At 36.4% G+C, this 23,166-nt stretch overlaps 1 protein-coding gene across 5 annotated transcripts in view; it reads right to left on the bottom strand.

The window, feature by feature from the left end:
* Positions 1–23,166, bottom strand: part of nectin1b (nectin cell adhesion molecule 1b) — a 253,867-nt gene that overhangs the window by 151,892 nt on the left and 78,809 nt on the right. For all 5 annotated transcript variants that reach the window (XM_084408894.1, XM_084408890.1, XM_084408892.1 and 2 more), the window contains exon 5: positions 21,521–21,672. In XM_084408894.1, the coding sequence (XP_084265020.1) occupies positions 21,521–21,672 (152 nt within the window). The remainder of the gene's footprint in view (positions 1–21,520; positions 21,673–23,166) is intronic.

Below are 23,166 nucleotides of genomic sequence, written 5' to 3' on the forward strand. Positions count from 1 at the left end.
GGTAAACTCGTTTTGTGCCCCTCATTTTTTTCCTGCTGAAGGCGTGTGTTTATACTGCTACTGTATTTATGCCACACCATAACTAGCTCCAACCCAGACAGATGCATTAAATCTGCAAAATGACCCCCATGAAAAATTATAGCAGATTATTTCAAACCGGAGGCCCCTTATAAAGCCTATAAACATTTGCCACCCAAGAGTTTTTTTTTTTTTTTTTTTGTGGAAAACATTAAAAGCCTCATCTATGCAAAATCATATGAAAATGAATGGTACATAGTTTCATTTTTATTAGTTTGTTTTATATATATATATATATATATATATATATTATGCTGTATGTATAGTTTTCATACATTTTTATTTCAGTTTTAGTTATTTTAGCACATTAGGTTAAATTAAATGAACATAAGAACTAGCTGACATAAAACGTTTTTTATTTTTATTTTATTTCAGTTATCATTTATTATATTTCACAATTATGTAATGTTTAAAAAAAAATTTAATCATATTCATTTTTGCATAGATAATGAGAATTGTTCAAATTACCAAATACATTTTGAGACAAAGGTCTTGTTAATTATTTTCAGGATTTTTATTTTTATTTCAAAGTAATTTTAATCACATTTATAATTAAACAATATTTTAAATATTTATGATATTAATAATATAAAATATACCTTTAAACCATATACAATTTTGTTATATCCTTTATCCTTAAAACACTGTAAGATTTTTTTATTATTATTGATTTTAATGGCACTGTATTTATTGAATAAAAGCAATTATTTATTAAAATAAACAGAATATGGTACAGACTTTGCATTTGCAAATATAAGGGATAATCCACGGATATAGCTGTGCATTAAACGATTTTAATGCACGACATGGAGGCAAAGAACTGCCCGACGCTAAGTGGAGGATGGTTGTCTCTGCGAAGTGCATTACAATTGTTTAATGCACAGCTATATCCATGGATTATTCCACTTATACTATAGTCATTTGCCAAATTAAAGCTGTTATAAATGTTTGCAGCGCAATATTTGACCTGAAGGGTAAAACTGACGGTTATGTTACCAGTTACGGTTCATTAGATCTAGCACTCTGCCCGCTTTGAATCAGACACAGAGATAAAGTAGTGCGTAAGTACATATACAGTACATATAATTCTTCAATCATACAATATGGGAGCAATGAAAGCAGATTTTACTTAAGGTCTGCTTTTAGCTCCTTTGTACCTTATAGATCCTTTAAAGATCTTTCAGATGACTCCATCAGCCACACAAGAGCTCTCAGATAATCAAAGGTATGGAGAAGAGAGACTAAGCCCTTGAAGACTTGATTTGCAAAGGGAATCAATGGCAGTATTTGCCTTATAGACAAAGTACTGAGGCATGAAAAGAAAATATGATTCCACACTGCACTTTACAACTCTGATTTTCCATATCCATCCTTATCATCTTTTCGCACTATTAAAAACACATCCTTGAAAACGTATTTTATTTCAGCTGAACTATGGTAGCTCAATGCTAGCCTGGTTAGTGCAGGGAACATCCTCAGAACTTTACCTAACATTCTGACAAGGTTATCTTAAAGTTATTGCTGCGTTCACACCATGTCGTAATAACAGTCATTTCAAAATGTTCTAGTCTGAGCTGGTTAGGTGGTACAGCGGTCACATGGTACAAGTCGAAGCTCTCAGAACATTCAGAGTTTGCCAGTTGTAATTACAAGTTCAATGAGGATGTGAATGCCTTTAACAAGTTGGAATCTCAGAATTGTGGTAACTACGACTCGGTGTGAACGTAACAAACGTTCTTCCAGTAGCATTAATAAAATGTTTGTTCAAAGTTATCTGGTCTTTAATAATGTTCTCAAAATGTTGGCACACAAACGTTATTTATACATTGTTCATGAAGCATTTTTCCGAAACATTTTTACGTTACCACTTGGTTCGTAATGTTCAGAGAACACTCAGAAGAAGCGTTCCCACGATGTTCAGAAACATTATAAAACGGAATGTTTCCTTAACATAATTGTGCAATTGTACAATTAAAAGTGCTTGCTGTTTTACTGCCTCTAGTGTTCATTTCTGTTGGAAACTGCACTGATATGTACGTATCGGTGTGCATTTAGCAAACATGTTGCCGTAGGTACGTTTTTCCAAAAAGCCTGCATTGTTTTTTAACATTTAAAAAACTGGACGTTTTGAACGTTCAGAAATAACGTTTTCAGAAAACGAGAACGTTAGCAAACCATTCTTTGAACATATTTTTTATAAGCCAGGGAGCTAACAAGCACTGAGCTAAAAACAAAAACTGCTATGCTACGTAACATTACCTCTTCATAGAAAAATCCACATACATTGTGTGTGGGCCTGTTGTTAATCACGCTGGAGTAATCATGTTACCACAACACTAATAATTCAGCAGTCTCTGGCTGCTTTTCTTCATCGGATGGCAGGGAAGCGGAGCGAGGTGACAGACACGTAACGTGTTTGCGTGAGAGGCGCTGGGGGATCTCAGACTTCAATGCCATGTCGCCAAAGGCTACACCTGCCAGAAGATAGATAAAACCTCACTCGCAGTGTGTCTCCAACTGCCCTGATACTATTAAAGCTGACAAAAGAAACTGCCTATTAACACGGCTCTGGGAATATGCAGATATTGGCGTAATCTTGAGTGGCGATGGACAACCTGAACCCTGGTGAGATTAACTGGTCGAAGAACCATGAAAAAACGTAATTCAATGGATTTATAATGTGTGACATGCAGCATCACAGTCTTGCAGTTTGGCTAATCATTAGCCGGCTTTAATATGCTGTAACAATATTTTTATTCATCTTTAGCAAGTGTTTACATTTATTTACATTCATTTTCTTCCATACCAGCACGTGAATGTGTGTGATCTGTTGTGACAATTACTTGCAAATGAACACCGTCCGACATATGTTCTCTGAGAACCATGGAAGTAACATGTAAATGAAAGTAAATAAATAAACACTGAGCTTGCAACAGACGCTTGACAGCTACTTTATAATGAACACGTATTCACAGAAAACCATCTATAAATACACCGAATAAAAATTAAATAAATAAATATAAATAAAAGTCTCCGTCAGACAGGGATCAGGAGGCTGCCGTCAATGTCATAAATCTAAATGAGCTGATGAGCTGCTCTGCTCGTCTCATGTGAGATTGACGACACTTCTGAATTTAGCTCTTCCTAGATAGTGTCGAATATGTGCGTGAAGAAAACAGCATTGTGCGAACGTGCAGGGGGTTTATGTTGTAATATGCGTGTGAGAGAAAGACTCAGGGGGAGTTCAGGGGTATGAAATACTGTTGCTGTTTACTAACTAGGGAATGTTTTCTCACTCGCACACTCCCAGTTATTATGCTTTCAACCATAATTTAAGTGTGATTATACAAATATTTGTTATAATTATCAACCATTCAGAACACCATACCAACTATACAACAATCAGAACACTTTAAAAACCGCATATCTGTCAATGAATTTTCACAGATAACTCCACTTATAGTTTATAGAGAAAATTGTGACTGAAACATTCTCTTAATTATCACAATTTGGGTATCTTTAGTCAGGACCATCCCAATGGGGCGGGGCCCAGTGTGTAGTAGCGGAATAATATTTAATTATATATATATATATATATATACAGTACCAGTCAAAAGTTTGGAAACACTACTATTTTTAATGTTTTTGAAAGAAGTCTCTCATCAAGCCTGCAGTTAAAAAAAAAAAAAACAGTAATATTATGAAATATTATTACAATTTAAAATAATGGTTCTCTTTTTTAATATATTTTAAAATGTAATTTATTTTTGTGATGCAAAGCTGAATTTTCATCAGCAAGTACTCCAGTCTTTGGTGTCTTATGATCCTTCAGAAATCATTCTAATATGATGATTTGATACTCAGTTATTATCAATGATGGAAACAGTTGTGCTGTTTAATACATTTTTTTGGAATACTTTTTTCAGGATTCATTGATGAGTAAAACGTTACCAGAATTTATTCATAAAAACAGCATTTATTCAAAATAAAAACATTTCTAACAATATAAATCGTTACCATCACCTTTTATCAATTTAACGCATCCTTGTTGAATTAAAGTACTAATTTCTTTAAAAAAAAATAGTTATTGTTCCCAAACTTTTGAACGGTGGTGTATATTGTTACAAAAGATTTCTATTCTAAATAAATACAGTTCTTTTTAACTTTTTATTCATCAAATAATCCTGAAAAAAGTATCTCAGGTTATAAAAAAAATATTAAGCAGCACAACTGTTTCCAACATTGATCATAAATCAGCATATTAGAATGATTTCTGAAGGATCATAAGACACCAAAGACTGGAGTACTTGCTGATGAAAATTCAGCTTTGCATCACAAAAATAAATTACATTTTAAAGTATATTAAAAAAGAGAACAATTATTTTAAATTGTAATAATATTTCATAATATTACTGTTTTTTTTTTTTTTTTTTTTTTTTTTACTGCAGGCTTGATGAGCATAAGAGACTTCTTTCAAAAACATTAAAAATAGTAATGTTTCCAAACTTTTGACTGGTACTGTATATATATATGAATGTATATATATATATATATATATATATATATATATATACACACACACACATTTTTTATTAATATATTGTAATATTTTATAATTAAACTATATTATATAAACTATATTTATATATATGTGCACATTTTTAATGAATTAATGTGTTGATTTATTTTACATTTTTTATGCATTACTATACATCTATAAAATCTGCATAAATCGTTTTAAATAAATAAATAAAGCCTGTTACTAGGTGATTCTTGGTTACGGGTTTGCTGCTGTTTTATGTGTATGAGCGTGTCTATACAAGCAGCATCACAGTGAGGGAGGCCATTCACATTCCTAACCTCTAATGCTCTAATGCAGAAAACTGTCCAACAGAGTCAGGGAGACTAGATGAAAGTCAATATAAAGATAGGGAAATCGAGCAGCGAGGGATGTGAGCAGAATATAGTGAATGGGCCAAAAAAAAGAGGGAGAATAGGAAAAAGAGAGTGACATAAAAAGAGAGTTAGGGAGGGCCGGTAATGGAGGAGGATGTGTTTACTCAGTAATTCAAGTGAGAGACCGTCAGAGAGCAAGCGAGAGAGAGAGAGAGAGAGAGAGAGAGAGAGAGAGACAGAGAGAGAAATTGCTTGTTACTCTCCTGACTGGATTTGCCCACGGTTGTGAAGTCATGGAAATGTAATGCTGCCACAAAGGATAAATCCTCATCAGCGAGCTAAACTCAACAAGCAAACTTTCTCTCCAGAACGCCACACAAAAGGCTCCTTCTCTCTCACTTTTCCTCCATCCACTTATAGCATGCCATGATTCCTTTCCTTTCTTCCAAACAAGGCTTTGCGCTTTAATCAAATATGGGCTAATATTCCGGATTCGAAGTGAAGCTCATCTCGATTGACAATATTTGCGGTATGCAGCTAATTACCTCAGAAAATAATTTAGACTTGTCCCTCAGTTTGTAAAAACGCACTGACAATTAAGTACTTGCTGAATTTTTTTTTTTTCATTCTGTCATTATTTAATCACCCTCAATGATTAAAAAATGTTTTTTTTTTGAGTACCACTCGTTTTTTGTATTTTGTTCTGTGGAAATCCAAAGGAGAAACTTTCACAAAGAAAGTCATAGTGTTATATTAGTCGCACTAAAATACTATTTTAGCTTTTAATGATACTATGACTTACTTTTCATATTTATACTTTCCGGTTTCATTTTAATTAGTAAAATATTTAGTAATGTGGTAGTGTGTTTTTAAATATATCAACGTTTTATTTTATATATTAAAGTTTTTATACATTTGTATTTTATTTGAGTTAACATTTATTTTAGTTCGTTTTATTTAACTATCAGCGCTGAGTCATTCTGGTTTGAAATGACATGAGGGTGAGTGAAAGATGACAGATTTTTCTGAACTGTCAGTTCTAAAAATTTCAACCTTTGAACGTGAGCCTGCACTGAGAGTGATAACATGACGGAAATCTGTTGACATCGAGAGACGGTGACACATTTTATGCTCTGACCTGAACTCACGCTGGCATCCGCAGCTCATGAGAGATTTTCTCCAAAGAGCCGGTTGGATTTTTAGACATAAGCGCTGGTCTAATCTCATTTAGTTGCGGCATCCTCGCATCAAATGATTTCTCTTCCTGATAGATAATCAGAATGACTGAGCATCACGACGGCACACGCGCGGCTCTTGCGGAACACGATAAAGGCGAGGCTTGCCGTTTCTAAGCTACGCATGAGATCCTGACCCAAACAAGACTGAAATTAATAATCATTATAGCAGATGAGCTGTGCTGTTTGTCGAATGTAAACATGCCCTCTTCATCTGGCTGTCAGGAGCAGCTGGCGTCAGAAGAGAGGAGAGAAGGACGAAAGATTATGTGAGGAGAGCATCACTATTGGTATCACTTAGGGTTAGAGATTAGAACAAACCGCAATAAAAAACGTAAACATATATAGTGTTTAGCAATTTGTGCGACATACAAAGATTATTGAAATGTGTTACTATTGTGTCATTCTACTTCAATGTGTTACTTGCCATTTCTTTGTAATTATTTGTGAAATGTAATAGCCATTTCTAAGCAAAACATTTTCAACGTAAATCAACACGCATTAAATCATTGCTGACTCTAAAATCAACCATCAATTAAAAAGTACAGTAGTAACACACATTTCTTCATTCATTTTCTTTCGAATACATCATTATTATTATTTTATTTAATTTTTTTTATAAAAAAAGTACTTTGAATTACTGAATTAATTATGAATTCTTTTTTTTTTTTTTGGAGAGTGGCATTGCTGTGTTATAAGTTAAAATTATCTGATATTTTAAGAGACATATTAACCAAGACATTTCTGTCAAAAAATAAAAACGGCACTTTCCTAACTAAGTTATATGCTTATTGCATATTTAAAATATAGTACATTGTGTGCACAATAAACGGTATGCTAGATTCCCCTGTGTTGTTTTTGGGTCTGTTTTTTGTTTCTGGATAATTTTGGTACGCTCTGTCTAATGAGTGAGTCACTGCTGAGGCTCTGACCCAGGGTTACAGTCTGACCCACTTACACACCCTCCCAGGACTGACGCTCACAACAGTAACCGACAGCGTGATGACAGGAGGAGGGGAAGGGAAGACGACAGAGAAAACTCTACACTGGCTGTGTGTCCTGCAGTGTGAATACTCCATCACAGACAGCACACCTCCTCCCACAGAGAGCAGAAAATGGCCTCCGTGGAAGGAGGGGACTGGGGGGAGTCATAAATCGCAGATATGCGTCGTGGATGTCTTCAGTCGTGCTGCTCCCATCGGGAACATGCACATCTGCCTGTGACGGAGCAGAGACGGGAGGAGGAGGAAACGGACTTGTTTTGAAATGAATGGGAGAAATGCAAAAAAAAAAAAAAAAATGTGTAGAATTTACTTTGAAACAAGTTTCACTCAGAAATCGCCAGTAAATTTGAGAAATGGCAAATAAAAGTGTAATATGGTTGCTTTTGAAAGAAAGTTTTGCCATGTTGAAAAACACAACATTGTTGTTCATCAGCTTTTGCTATTGATGCTGGATGCTTTTTAACTAGCGTAACCAGCAGGTCTTTGTGGTAAACCAGGTATGGGGAACACATTCACTATTAACTACAACTTTTGCCTCAATAAACTCCTAATTACTGCTTATTAATAGTTAGTAAGGTAGTTTTTTGTAGCTTTTAAGTTTAGGTATTTGGTAGGATTAAGGGATGTAGAATGTGGTCATGCAGAATAATGCATTAATATGTGCTTTATATGTACTAATAAACAGCCAACATCCTAGTAATATGCATCCTAATAAGCAACAAGATAATAGTGAGAATTGAACCCTAAAATGAAGTGTTACCACCAGTTTAATTAGGAAGATTTCAGAATCAGAGCCTTGTGAGAAATTGTGCAACAGTGCTTCGAAGATCGATTTTTTTTTTTTTCATGACCCCCTTTCTTCTCTCCTAACACTTTCTGTCTCTCCTCAAACCAACCTGCCAAAATAATGGCAAAGTGCCTGACAATTTAACTTTAAAAAGGGGGAAACAGCTTCATTCTAGCTCAATTCTCAGCACCATTTTAATGCATTATGCAGATAATGCTGTATTATGTGATTTTGGCTCATGATAAGGAAACAACTAATTGTTTGGAGTTTTTTTTTCTTCACCCAAAAGAAATAGTGCTATTGCTGAACTGTCCAAAAAAAAAAAAGAAGAGGAAAATGTGACTATCAGGGTCTCCTGATTCATGTTTCATATTTTGTCAGAGATCAAGTATATATATTTTTAATGTTAATATTAGGACTGTTAACAGACATATTAAATAATTACTATTAATGCCATCATATTTTTTGTAGTTAACATTTGACAGTTTTGAATTTGCTGAAATTTGACTATATATAAACATAATCAATATACAATATAATAAATTATATATTTGAATGTATATATGAATATATTGAGCGGGATGTTCTTTTCTTAACTAGCTTAACTAGCAAGTCTTTATGGTAAACCAGGTTAATTAGGAAGATTGCTGTCATACTGCGCTCCATGTTGGAGTCCCAGCTCGAGGTTTTTTAATGATCCCTTTCCCTTTCCTACTCTCTTAATGCTTTCTGTCTCCCCTCAAACTGTCCTGCTTCAGAAGCAAAATTCTGCTTGTTAAAAAGGCTGTCGTTTCCTCTAAAGAAGTACAATTTATTATGACTTTTTTTTTCGGACTTAAATATATCATTGAATTGTAAGCTTAGCATACAGTTTTGAAGATCTCAGACTTTGATCATTTAAGAAAAGATGAGTTACTTGAAGTACTGGAAGGCCTATTACTTGCGTAGAAAACAGCCGGTGAGTTGATTGCCTTGTCAATGTTGTACTTTTAGCCATGTGCATTAGCTTTAAGGTCATTTATATACATTTTAAATTTAAAATGTACAGTCTTTGCAGTACAGATTTTGTACAGTCAAATGTTCTCCAGCATGAAAATGTCCCTCCCTCTAATTCCACCCATTACCAGCTAACAAATCATAGTTCATACCGTAACTAAAGCCTATTAGATACAGTAAAACTTGTTCCACAGAAACTTCCTGTTTCATATTCAGAAATATGTCAACAAAGAACAGAAAAGTATGGAAGACTTTTTATCTCATAATTGCGAGTTTACATCTTGCAATTCTGACTTTTTCTCAGAATTGCGAGATATAAAACTCATAATTGCGTGTTATAAACTCACAATTGCGAGAAATAAACTCGCAATTCTGACTTTTTTTCTCGCAATTGTGAGTTTATATCTCGCAATTCTGAATTTATAACATGCAATTGTGAGTTTATGACATCTTTTCTCAGAATTGTGAGATATAAACTTGCAATTGCGACTTTATAACACGCAATTGCGACTTTATATCATGCAATTCTGAATTTATATATCCCAATTGCGTGTTATAAAGTCAGAATTGCATGATATAAACATAATTGCGAGTTTATTTCTCACAGTTGTAAGTTTATATCTCCCAATCCTGTCTTTATAACTCGCAATTGCGATTTTATATCGCAATGTATATTACATATCGAGATGTAAACTAAGAATTGTGGTGAAAAATTATGGTGAAAAAACTGTGGCGGAAACAAGCTTCCATAGAAAAGTGCTTTTATCGAGCAACTTCAAATGGATTGGGTGTAGCTGTTTCTCTCTCCTAAAAAAAGTCTCTCGCACACCCAGTTGAGAAAGAGTTTCGTTTCATTGAGAAACGAAAAAAAAAAAAAAAAAAAAAAACGATGGAGAGGACGATGTGCACATGCTAATATCTTATTTGGATAATGAGGCAGAAGCTTAGTGGGAGCTGAAAGTGGAAGTCACTTCCCGTAGAGAGCAGAACAGGCCTGACTTCACACTCCATCAGTCCAGCACACTCAAAACTCGCCCAGGTGCTCGCCCGCCGAGGCTCGTGGGACGTGCCAGCGCTTGTCCACGGCTGGGCGGCACAGACCCCCCGACGCGCAGTTTTGAGCTTGCTCTTCAGTTGCCTTGACAGCCATGTTGTCCTTGTGGTGAGAGTTTAATGATACACAAAATCCACATGTACGTCCTGCGGAGGGATGAATTATGCAACAGGCAGCGTGTGGGAGCTCACAGTGTCATATCAGTCCGATTGAGACCGATTCCGCAATGACAAGCAAGACAAACAAATTTCACATCGCTGGAGGGATGTCACACCAATCAAGACATTTAAAATGCCTCATCAGGTTGATACTCAGAGAGAAGAAGGGGATGAAAGAGAGGGATAAGAAAACAGCGGAAGTGAGAAGGAACGAAGCTAATTTCAGGTTGAGTAAACGCGAGTCGACGTGAGATAAAAACTGATCCTATTTGCTCTCTTAATACACATTTCTGGTCTTATATAACTGATCAGTGTACGATTTTCCACATATTATTATGTTTCCAAATATAGTAACTTGCTCCACCTCTGAAATGACCTTCCTTTTTGTCAATACGTTCTCTTATTTTTTAATTATTAGCCCCTCTTTTTCAGCAACCTGTAATATGGAAATCACTCCGCCCCGCCCGACATTTTATTTCATTCGATATCTTATTTCCCTCGTAAATATGATTAGATGCATCACAGAAGCAAAACAAGTTGTGTATTTGTAGTGCATTTCTGTATTTGGTTGCGTTGTGAGTATTTGCAGCACTTGTTGTCAAACTGATGAAGATGTGGCCTTAATTTGCTGGTGTTTTTTCTATGTACATGTGTTTTCCACAGTTGCAGCGTATTCAGCTCTCTCGGCCACCTTAGATATTACTGTAAATATGAACTATATAACAATGAGAAATTGTTAGTCAGTGACCTTAATATCCAAATATAAGTATTTGCAGCATGTTTCTGTATTTGGTTCTGTTGTGAGTATTTGCAGCACATGTGTTGTCAATTTTTTTTTTCTATTTGCATGTGTAATATCTGACAATTATATCATACAATTCAAAACACACCAAGGACGATAACTATAATGATAACAATAAAGATATAGCTCTTAAAATAATTGTAAATATAAAAGAATAGCAGAGTCCACGCCACAACTAATGATAATGGCACAGATAACTGATATAGTTGGAATCATTTTCAGAATGATTTATTTTTTTCAGCTGATGAACAGCCAATCAGAATCCATCCTGTTTTAAGAGCTTGGGCATTTAAAACAACAGACGACAAAACTGCAGTGTGTGCTTGGAATAAACAATATCGTCCGCTGGTGTGGACGCTAATATACGTATTATAGTTACCGATCTTGTTGTGAACTGTCATAAAGTAACAATTGTGAGATATTAAGTTGAAATTATGAGCTATAAAGTCACTTTTTTGAGAAGTAGTCCCATTAGTGAGATAAAATTGCAATTAGGAGAAATTGAATTGCAATTATGGGAAATAAAGTTGAAAATATAAGAACTTATGAGAAATAAAGTAATAATTGTGAGATAAGTTGAAATTATGACAATCGCAATTATGAAAACTAGTCTCATTTGTAAAATAAAAGTGCAATTAGGAGAGATATAATTGCAATTATGAGGAATGAAAGTTTAAATTATACAAAATAACGTTGAAATTATTCGAAATAAAATGGAAATTATTGGTTTCATTGGTGATAAAGTTGCAATTAAAAACATAATTACTTTTGTATTTGCTTTATTTTTACTCTAAGAAAAAAAAAAGTACATTCATTAAGAACATCCATCCTGTCTTCAAGATGACTGAACGACGTGTGTGATGGTCCATTTCTCCCTCTGTCCTCCTCAGAGGCCACAAGAACAGCAGGAATCATAATTCTCGTATGTGTGACCAGCTCTACACTCACTGGGATTTGTATAATTGGAGTTTTGTATGGCGAATCAGCCCTTTGCTCCGAATCGTGGCGTGAACGAATTTCAAATGAAGCCTGTGTGATGTGAGCGGAGGCTATCAATATATTAAAAGCCCTGACGTTTTCATGCAAATGAAACGCTCCTCCAATGACTTCTTATCAATTCATATCCCAAGCTATCTCTCGCCTTCTTTTTGTGTCGCGTTTCACTTTCTTTCTTTTTTTTTGTGCCGTTTTGCTGTCTGCCGCTCTCTTCCTCTTCATCCTTCGCATTTTGCTCTCTTGTCAAGCCTGGGAGGACAGAATATGTGACAAGAGCAAAAGAATAGGAGGGCTTGACTCAACCACTTACATAAAAGCCAGTAAACACCCCCGTCCCGTCATCCGTACATTCACTCTCCCGCCTCAAGGGCTCGTTTACGTTTCCATTTTATTAAATCATCTCAAACGAATCCCAATATCGGGTCCACTCAGGCGTTACTTCCCGCAACAAGTATTCCTTTATTTATTTATACTTTCGTTAGTGTGGCTATGTTTTATTCATCTCATTTTCACCTTGTGGTAGGCATTTTTAACCTTCCCTCTGCTTTTATTCCCCTACCCTTCAGATTCTTCCTCTCATTTTGAACTTAATTTTCTCACCGTGGTGTGAGGGATTGCTTGCTCAGGCGAGCGTGAACAGTTGTCAGCGGCATGTAGCGGCGTTAAGCTAAGCGGTCTTGGCTCTCTAAACGAAGGGGAGCGAAGTCACCTATGCCACATTAACCCATGTTGAGCAGCACCGCTTCAAACCGGCGACATCATGGGCCTTCCTGATCAGGCCGAGAGTGTCAGTAGCTCATCTTAAAGGTGCAGCCAAATGAAAATGGTCAATTTACTCACCCTCATGTCATTCTAAACTAGGGCCCTATGATTTTCCAGATGTAGAAAATGCGGATGGAATCACGGAATCCTGTCATAAAAATGGATTTTACAGTATAACGTGGAATGCCACAAAAACAGTGTGGTTCCATCTACACATACCGTTGTGTTGTCATGATCTGCTGTCTTAATATATGACGATACTCCACATGAACTTCATCTCAAGAGTAACTTCCAGCATTTCACCATTTAATTTAATAAATCTATCGTCATGTTATATATACACAAACTCAAAGGACTTCATGACAACTTTTGTGACCACTGTACAGTAGCATGTACTTATCAAAGTAATTATAGTAATTATAATATTTTTAATAATACATTTGTATTAAATCAAAAATACAACAGATAACAGAATTTCTAGAAGAAAAAAAATGCAATATATTATATAGGGCTATAATAAAAATAATAAAAATAATAAACATTTTATGAATTTTATGAATTCAACTTATTAGACATGCTTTTTGCTTACTACATTAAACAAACTAATAAAACTGAATCCATAAACATGAAAATGAAATGGATTTTTTGAAAAATTTAAATTCCTAATTTATTTTTATTAATATTTTAATACACTGTTTTTAATTATATACGTTCCATGATTTCAATTGCTTTCCAATTACAAAAACACGTTTTTTATGATTTCATTTAAGCATTAAAATGTGACAGGAATATCTGCCGTTGCCATTGTATATTATTTTTCCACAACACTTCTCATTTATTTTGACCTTCGATTTCAAATTCTGTCGCGCTGCATTCTGTGCCCTCATTATGGATTTTGACCTTTTTGCAACTCTCCGAATAACTCATTGGTTCAAGTTCTGCTGGCATCACATCTGATGTAAGTACGTAAATAAGTAAGTAAATAAATAAACAAACAAAGTCTGATGATGGACAGCATCAGATATTATCCAGATCAGTAAATGAAGATATCCTATTTTAATAATGTTAACTCAAATGTTTAGAAACTAAACTGCTGCAAATAGAGACTAATCGGTTAATAAGAGAAAAGACGGGGTCAAAACAGTCATAATACTGTTTATTGAGTAGGGAGAGATCAGCAAAAGATAGAGAGGGAAAGACAGGAAGAGAAGAGATAAAGCAGATGGAAAGAACCACGCGCTTGCCCTCTTCTCTTTCTCAGGCGCGATAATGAGATAATTACGGGACCATCTTACACCACTCATTCTTATTCACTGTTCACATAAAGATGAGACCAGCAGTCTTTAACACTTCCCACACAAAAACTCAACACACAGTTTGAAAAGACATAAATCTCTGTATTCATATCTTTAATTACAGATCCCCCACGGTTCCTCTGATGAAGGAATCTCTCGAAGGCTAACCGCTTCCTCAAAAATCCTAGACCTCGAGCAATTTCATAAGACAAACCTGAATGAAATTCAGACTTGTCAAAGGAAATATTCAAAAACAGATCATGCATTCAAGCCTGCTCTTAAAAAATTAAAATAATAGTTATAGAGAAATGAACAGATTGAGCTGTAAAGTTTGTGCTTCGTGTCAACCATTTCTCAGAGGACAAGATCACAGATTAGACAATTTATAGACGGTAGGAATATCCGGGTACGTTTTTGTAAATATAAAGATCAAAGCAAGATATCACCAGTATCATTTGTTAATTATGAATCCTGTCTGTTAAAACAAAGGTTTGGTATTTTGTTATGTTGGTTCAAACCAGCATTTGTAATTGTTTTCGAATGCGTAATCGAATGTGTGCTCTACGATTTCACTTTTGAATTCGCTTACATTCAGCAGGGAGGGAGGTGTGTGTGTGTGTGTGTTGGTTGTGGGGGCTGTACGTACAGTAACTCGTTTGGAGCTCGCAAATGCCCTCCTTTGGCACCGGCCCTGAACAGGCTATTTAATGGCCTGCAATCAACATGTGTTCAATGAACTGTATCTTGTTTTTCCTGACCAATAATGCTGGAAATGCAAAAAAACAAACAAAAATAGAGTAGAGTAGAGTAAAGCGGGGTAGAGGCTAGCCTGCTAGCATGACTCTTCTCTATACGTTCATGTGTTTACATTGTAATTTACATTCCACTGCTGGTCAGTCTCAGAATACAAGAACAATGAAAGATCCATTTCTTTTGTTTTTACCCTTGTTGTGACATTAGAGAAACCACTAGCACAGTTAAATGGCCTGAAAATGAACCTGGCGTTAAATTGTTTAACAATCCTCATGCATTCAACTTCAGCTATAAAGCATTCACTCCTCTTATCTTCAAATCTCCAGAGAGAACGAGAGGGAGAGATAGTTAGCAAGAGAGATAAGATGAAAGATTCAGTTCTGAAGAGCTTTGCCAAAGCACTACTGTTAATCTACAGCGCATGAGACAAGCGATCAAACTACTTGACAAATTACGGCTCCTCAGAGCTTTTTTAAAAGGGGAACGTCCGCTGAAGCAGATTTTTAATCAAGATGCACTAGGGTGGGTCAGGGTACTTGAGATTCAACCCTTTATATCTAGTGAAATCGTCTGCATACGCTGTACCCTGTATATGACGCCGGTTTGTAGATTTTCATCCAATTGTGTGGAGAATAACCCCGTTTGACGAGGTGAATTTCAGTGGAGCCAGATGTTTATTACTCCATGTCTGAGCGCCGAATGCGGTGGTTCCATGCATGCAGAGCACGGGTCATATGGAATGCATTAGCGGCCACAGGGTTTGGGTAAATTTCCACCAGTACGAAAGACAGCTAAAGCATAGTCGCTCGTTTTTTTTTATTTGGAGGACACTTCATTTCACATTCTGTCCTGCTGAATGTTAAGTATAATCCAGTCAGAAGCAGAGCAAAAAATCTGCCCGACCTCAGCAAGGCCTGTCCATAGCTGTTCGGGAGAAGAGAGAGTGCGTTTGAAGTTTATGAAGCATCAGCACACGCTTTAACCGAGCCTTCCAGTGCTAATGCCAATTCAATCCAGCAGAGAGAGAGAGAGAGAGAGAGAGAGAGAGAGGAAAATGGGCAGAGAGGAAGAGAGAAAGGGAGTATTATAAAGCACTCTTCATTTTAACACAGTTTTAGTCTTTAATTTTGTCTTTTGTTGAAAAGAAATATTGAGTGTAGTCAATATTTTGTCAAGTTGAATTCATACCTTTTAGTTCATTTCACTGACATGGTATATCATTACAGTCAAAAAACTCAATTTTTAGTTGAATTTAACGTGCAAAAATGGTGGGAATGTGTAAGCCACTGTGATTTCTCCTGTGGAAACTTTTTCATTCAAATTTGCATCAATTTCCCTGGGAGTTAAATCTTTGTCACGGTTTCCACAAATATTATGCAGCAAAAATAGTTTTCAACATTGATAAATAATAATAATAATAATAAGATCCATTATTAAAATCAGCGCACCAAATCATCATATTAGTCTGGAGTAATGGCTGCTGAAAATTCAGCTTTGCCATCACAAGAACAATTCACATTTAAAAATATATGGAAATTGAAAAGAGTTATGTAATAATAGTTCACAATATTAATGTTGTTACTGCATTTTCCATCAAATAAATGCAGCTTTAGTGACCAGAAGAGACTTCTTTCAACAATATCAAACAATCTTGATTATTTCAAAGGTTTGGCTGGAAGTGTAGACATTGTTTATAAAAACTTGTTTATTTCATGTTATTGATATGAAATATTAAAGAATCATTTCATTTGTCTTTGTTTAACCCTCTGGGGACCAAAAACGCGCCCGCGCGTTTTGCTCGTTTTTTTTTTTTTAGCAATGAAAATAAACACTAAATGCTCTGGTAATTTTGATCTTTCATTTTCGTGTAATACATCAATCGATCCTGTTCAGTTTCTATTTTTTTTCTGTATACTTACAATAAAAATAAAGTGTTTTGCTTTTTGACAAATAAAGAAAAATTAACAAGATGCTATTTCTGCCTTCTCTCTGTCAGTAAACTCCCATTTGAAACGCGTTCGAATCATGTTATTGTCATCATGATGCGTCTTTCATCGCATCTTAATTTTTGCAGAAATAGAAAAGACGACAACACTTTTTTGACAGCGATTTTGCTGACGGGATTAACACTGGTAGAAAGAAATAAAAACGTGTTGGTCACAAGCGAGAGAAGCAGACAGAAAGAATGAGAAAGAGAGTGCAGCTGTTGAAGAGTTGAGATCTCCACAGCTTCTTCTTCTTCTTCTTCACAATGTTATCATCACTTCCACACTTCCGCTATTGCAAGCTCCTGCAAACGCGTGCCAGCCTTGCCACGTTCTCCACACACAAAACCCTCCCTCTCCCAGGTGCAGGCAGGCGAACAATGGACAGCCGCTTATGCGGTTCACAAGAAGCCAGGGCAGAGACATGTTGCTCGGAGTAAGCTGCGTCCCTCTGGCACAGACGCCACAGTTGCCATTACTGTGGGAGCCGGTCACGTGGAGGCTTCGGTTCTCACGCGGACCCTTTTAGGGGCGATGTGTGTGGAGCAGAATGAGCACAGAACACTGGTTTAACAGTGTTTGAGTGCGCTGCTTTTGCCAGAGGTATCATTTCCACTCCTACCACGAGAATGAGGCTTTAATAGCCCATATGTGCTCTTCCGTGGAGAGGTTTCCCTCTAGCCATGATAAGGACAGATGGGAAAGCCTTATTAGCATCTCGTTTTTGGCCACGCAGGCGGCGGTACAAAACTACAGGGACCGCAAAGCTGTGTCAGTGAATATTTACAGACAGTCAATAAGGTTCCGCATTGAATCTGGACCGAATGTGATTAGATTATGCAATTGCACTTTACGGTAAGACACCCCAGGTGAATAAGGTAAAACAGAAACTAATTGATATCACCATACTTCCCCAGTTGATTAATTATATTAAGAATCCCCCACCCCCCCCCATACAGTATGTTAAATATGCAAAAATAAAATATTCAATCTGCACACATTTCCAGAACAGAAATCTGAACACTGGAAAAAGCCAGGTTATTATTATTATTATTATTATTATTATTTTTCATTTTGGTCGAGAGTCAAAGATTTTTACAGATGGGATTTTGGGTTTCTCTTTTTTATCACTCCATAAATCTGAAAATACTGTCAAAAACCAGAAAATAAATCAACATGTTTAGGTTTTGTTTGTTCAGGCAAATGATATATAAACAAACCACTCTGTAAGAATATAGATATGAATGAAACTTCCCTTAAAGTTACCATGAGCCATTTGCAACCCATTTTACTTCTGCAACCTGATTCCTTTTTTAATGTCAAGATACTCATCCATAAAAATAAGTAGGGTGGGACTTGATTTTATCCATCGGACATTGATTGGAGTAGCCGTTACACACCAGAATGGAACCAGATGGTTGTAGGGTTAAAAAGTAAGAGCAATTTGATATGTCAGCCAAAAAGTAAAGTCGTTTCCGAGGCAGAGCAAGTTAATACACTTAAAAAAATGGTTAAAAACTCACAATAAGACCAGAAATGTGCATTGCGAAAGTAAATAGGTCCATTTTGATTTCATGTTGACTTTAAAACAAATGATTCTGCTGCAAGCTCACAGCGACTACAGTTCTCAATGCGTTGTGCGTAGGCCGAGTATCTCAGTCATGGTTATTAATGAAATACTCACAGGAATGTGAATGAGATTAATATGGAGTCATAAAGGGAGAACAGCTGCTGCCATGGAAGTTGTGACTACAAATAAAACTATAATGAACTCATAAAAAAGGCATGATGGAATTGAAAGATTTAACACTGCAGAAAAGCATGGCGTGTAGAATATTTAAAGCTGCAGTGGGTCATTTCTGCTCCACTAGTGGCACTGGACAAAAACTACAAAACTAATGACTATTTCCCAGAAATTTCTCTCATTGTTTGGCTCCCCAAAAAAAAATAAATACAAAAATCAACCTAGAAATCAAAATGGACCTATTTACTTTCACAATGCACATTCCTGGGCTTATTGTGATGTCTTGCTACTTGCTACTCAAAAATGAAAAATGACACACGTATTGGATACATCACACTAACAATCTTTCTTCATAAGTATCATTTTGATCCGTCAATATCTCTGAGGTCTACTACAAACAGATAGGGAGAGAGACAGACGTTCAACGACCTCTGAATGGAATGATCCATCAAAGGATAGACATTGCCGTAGAGGAGGGATCTATCATCAAATGGGCACATGCAATACGGAAACAATCCCCAGGCATTGCCAAACAGAGGTCGGAAAGAACAAATAAGGCTTTCAGTGCATGTTCTGCTAGTGACCTTTGGCGAGCGAGAAGGAGAGAAGAGGAGACGTGCAACTTTATGAGAATTGCGTTTACTGAACCCATAGGAAAGGTGTTTCACAAATGAGCTTTTTTTACTTTTGCTCAAGTTTCCTGCTTCTGATATTTGTTTCCTAAGAAAATGGCTCCAGTAATCTCACATGCATGTGTCTTTTCAGTTTCAGAAGAGATCTCAGCAATGTCTCAAACTATTCTCAGATTTTCCATGCTACAAAATAGCAATCAAGTTATCAAGTTAGAGATGTCGATATAAATTCAATCACCAAACTCAAAGACCAAATTTTCTCAGATCAAAGACTTAGTTGAGTATCATATTTGATAAATCAGGCTTTTATGGCTCATATAGTATGATATATAGGAGAATATGGAGCTCATACTCAAGGAGGAAAAAACACCGAAGAGCAGAGCAAAAATATGCTGATATATATATGGTCAAAAAGTAAGATGAAATTCTGATAGCTTGACATGTAAATCAATGCTATCTTTATAACAGTTTAGCAGACTACTTACATAAAATGCATACAACTATCATAAATGTGTCTCTCTTTATATACCAATCGTATAAAGATGATATTTAAATGCTGAGTTTTATGATCTCAGCTCTGTATTTTTTTACTGGGATTTTACTCGCTAAAAAGTACAAGTTATCATTCAGATGACAGAAGGCATGCACTAGATTTCAGGTTTCTCAGGAAACGTTTTGACCATGTTGATCATTTTTTTTGGCCTTAGAATTTTGGATATCAAACATGATCAATGGCAGTAGGCTTTTAGGGTTAATGTATGTCAACAATTTGAGTTGAGACTTAAGTGGAATATAACAGATAACTCAAAGAAGCCTCCTAAGCTATAAAAGACCAATCAAATGTTTCACAGCAAAGCACCAAAGTTCCGTCAACTCACATCGTGACCTACTGCTGAACTCTCACCAGTCGCTGCATTGCAATTTTGAAAACGATCAGCAGAATCTCTTCCAAAGCAGAGGTGCTCTATACATCAGCGGCAGACATTTCCTGCCTGCAGAATATTTTCCTTCACCACTCCTCATTCAATATCAGCCATTCAGACTTCAGACCGTATCATCAAAACCTGTCACGGAACGAGATGACATCACCGCATCCCCAACACATCACCAGAAATGCCAGCTGAGACGTCGCGGGATGAGGAAGGTCTGAAAGCATACACTCAAGCACACCCACGCACACAAATAAATGCAACGACAGAGAAAAGCCGAGCCGTTGACTCCAGCATGCAAAGCAATGCATGTTAGAAGCTCTCTATTGAAGCAAAGAAAGAGGCGTACAAGCTATTATCAGAACAAAACTGCAGATGCCTACGCTCTCTTCAAATATTGGACCAATTTTGAGGTTCTGCTTGGCAATCTAGAGCACCATCACCTCCTTTCGTTATCGTCTTTTGTTCTTAATGTATTGCAATGCCTGCAGAGTGAACTACAGGTGTTTGATATGACAATTAGAATGAAGGCAGAGGAACGGCTCCAGTTTTGCTCTGTTTTCATTTGTAGTTCTTGTTTTCACCCAAGAAAAAGGCGGAGAAGACGGAGAATATGTGGGAGACAAAAGTAGCTTGGAGAAATGTGAGTTTGTTGCAAAGTGCCTGTGATCAATACTAAAGAGGCAACAAAACTGTGATGTTATTTTTGGGGAGAAAATGACAGGGCGCTTTATTCTTTATCTCAGCATCTGTCTCTCTGTGTGTGCGAGTGAATATTGTGGGTGCTAGCAGCCTGATGTATGATGTGACTGAGAAATTAAAGAAAAGGAAATGACAGCATTTTCTTCCTCTTCGCTGCCAGGTTGTACCAATAGACCAACAGGTATATATATATATATACACGTGCAGACTTTAACATGCAGCACGAAAAGTATTTTGACACTAAGCCACACTTCAAATGTCTGATATTAAACTATCACAAAAAAGTAATGTGTAAGGATCACTTTTGAAAGTTGGTTTTAAACAGAGAACAAAATGATATATATACAAATACAAATATATATATTTACATTATAATAAATATGTAGGTCTTTATACATCAACATATATAGCTGGCTTTATATTTTAGGAATGTGGTCCCTTTCAAGATGATCATCAGGGCTCCAAAAATCCCATAGCTTTAGTGTTCAAATACTTTTTGTTGTCACCGTATCTGTGTGTTTGATGAAGAGTGTTCAGTGAGTTTGTGTAATAAAGGATTCTATTTTCATTGGCTCATGTTGACATGCTGTTCACCTCCAACAAAACTCACATTTCTGGAGCTACAATCGCCTGGGGCCCATGGTTAAAGCTCAACCAGCCCCAACACACTCACGCACACACACAGAATCTCGGATAAGCATCCACAACTTACCCGTCACGTTGACCTCCACCAATCCAGAGCGTGTGCCGATGCTATTGGTGGCGTCACAGACGTACGTTCCTCCGAGCTCGTAGGTCACCGGGCCTTTGAAGAACAGGGTGTTGTTCTTGATCTCAATATTATTGGGAAGTGATCCATTCAACCTGAGAAAAACAAACAGATGATATGTTTTTAGTTCACCTGTATGGAACAGAAAGTTTGATGGGAGACAATATCAACTCACGCAAGGTTGGGAATTCTGACAATATCAGTAGATCGGCCGTCATTACGAGGACAGATTCAATCTGCTTTGTTGTAACAAACCGAACATACCAGGCATACTTCAAGAAATACACATCTCAAACCGGCAGACATGAAGGGTGGTGCTAAAAAACGACTGAACGGGCCCTTACAGGCCTGAATGCTGCCCCAGGACAGAGGGTGTGATTTGAAATGGAGAAAACAAACACAGACAAAAAGCGGAGATGTCATATGTGGGAAAAAGTGTTATTTTGCTGCCACTCTTTCAGTTCTGGGCTGCTGCACCTGAAGATGGATCCCAAGAGACTAAGACAAACCGATCAAAAAAAAAAGTGGAGTCTGACTCTTGGTGGCTACCCTGAGACTTTAACTGTAGTGTCCTACCTGATTGTGGCCTAATTCTGAATTCTTCAAGGCAGGGCTCCAGACTAACTTTTCCACTGGTTGCACTGGTGCTACCAACTTTCTCAGTTGGTCGCACCAGCATATGATTTGGTCGCACCTTTTTTTTTTTTTTTGCTACATGCCATGGGATTAATCAATGCATGCTGATGATTGGTCTTAATCTGCATACCCTAGTTTTGCACTGATGTAAAAAAACTGACAGTGACACAAGACCTCATGTTAGCAAAATGTTTTAATCTTTTAACTCTCAAAAAAACTATAAAAAAAACATGCATGTTCTATAATGTTTGATTATAATTTTACTGTCTTCACATAGGGATGGGACTTGATAAGATTTTATCAATATCAATGCCACTGACGATTCTGCTTATCGATCCGATTCTTTAACGATTCTCTTATCGATTCTTGATAGCACTGTGTGGAAAAATTTTGTCATATGCTTTTCAAAAAAACAATTGGTTTTATTTATTTTAAAGCTTAAGCTTGAGTAAGCAAACTGTACTTTTAATGTAATTTATGTAATAAATAGAACCTTATTGTAAAGTGTTACTGATTAGTTATACACCGATTCAGACGTCTCCTGAGTTCACTGTTGGAAAGATCAGTTGTTTTAACCATTCATTCAAATTAATCGGTTCAAAGGAGTCATTAGTTCGCGAATTGGACGTGTCATGCGCACTGTGTGATTATCCCAGCAGTTAGGACATGGACATCCAAGATTTGTGTCAACACAGAAAACATTTCATCACTGGATAGTTTTTTTCGTTTAATTAAAGTGTTGTTTTATGTCAGCTGAATGTCTGGGACGCTTTTCAGAGAACATAAGGCAACAACTTATTTAGCACAATTCACACCCAGCGGTAATTAAGAAAAAAATAATAATCTCTGAATGCTCCACATGAAACTTTGGTCTTCCGACCTTTTACCACCGTGTCGATTTATTTTGATTAATATGTGCGAGGGAGAGAGAGCAAGACAGCGCTTAGTTTGGA

The sequence above is a fragment of the Rutilus rutilus genome (assembly GCF_951802725.1).
Source record: "Rutilus rutilus genome assembly, chromosome: 5".
NCBI lineage: Eukaryota > Metazoa > Chordata > Actinopteri > Cypriniformes > Leuciscidae > Rutilus > Rutilus rutilus.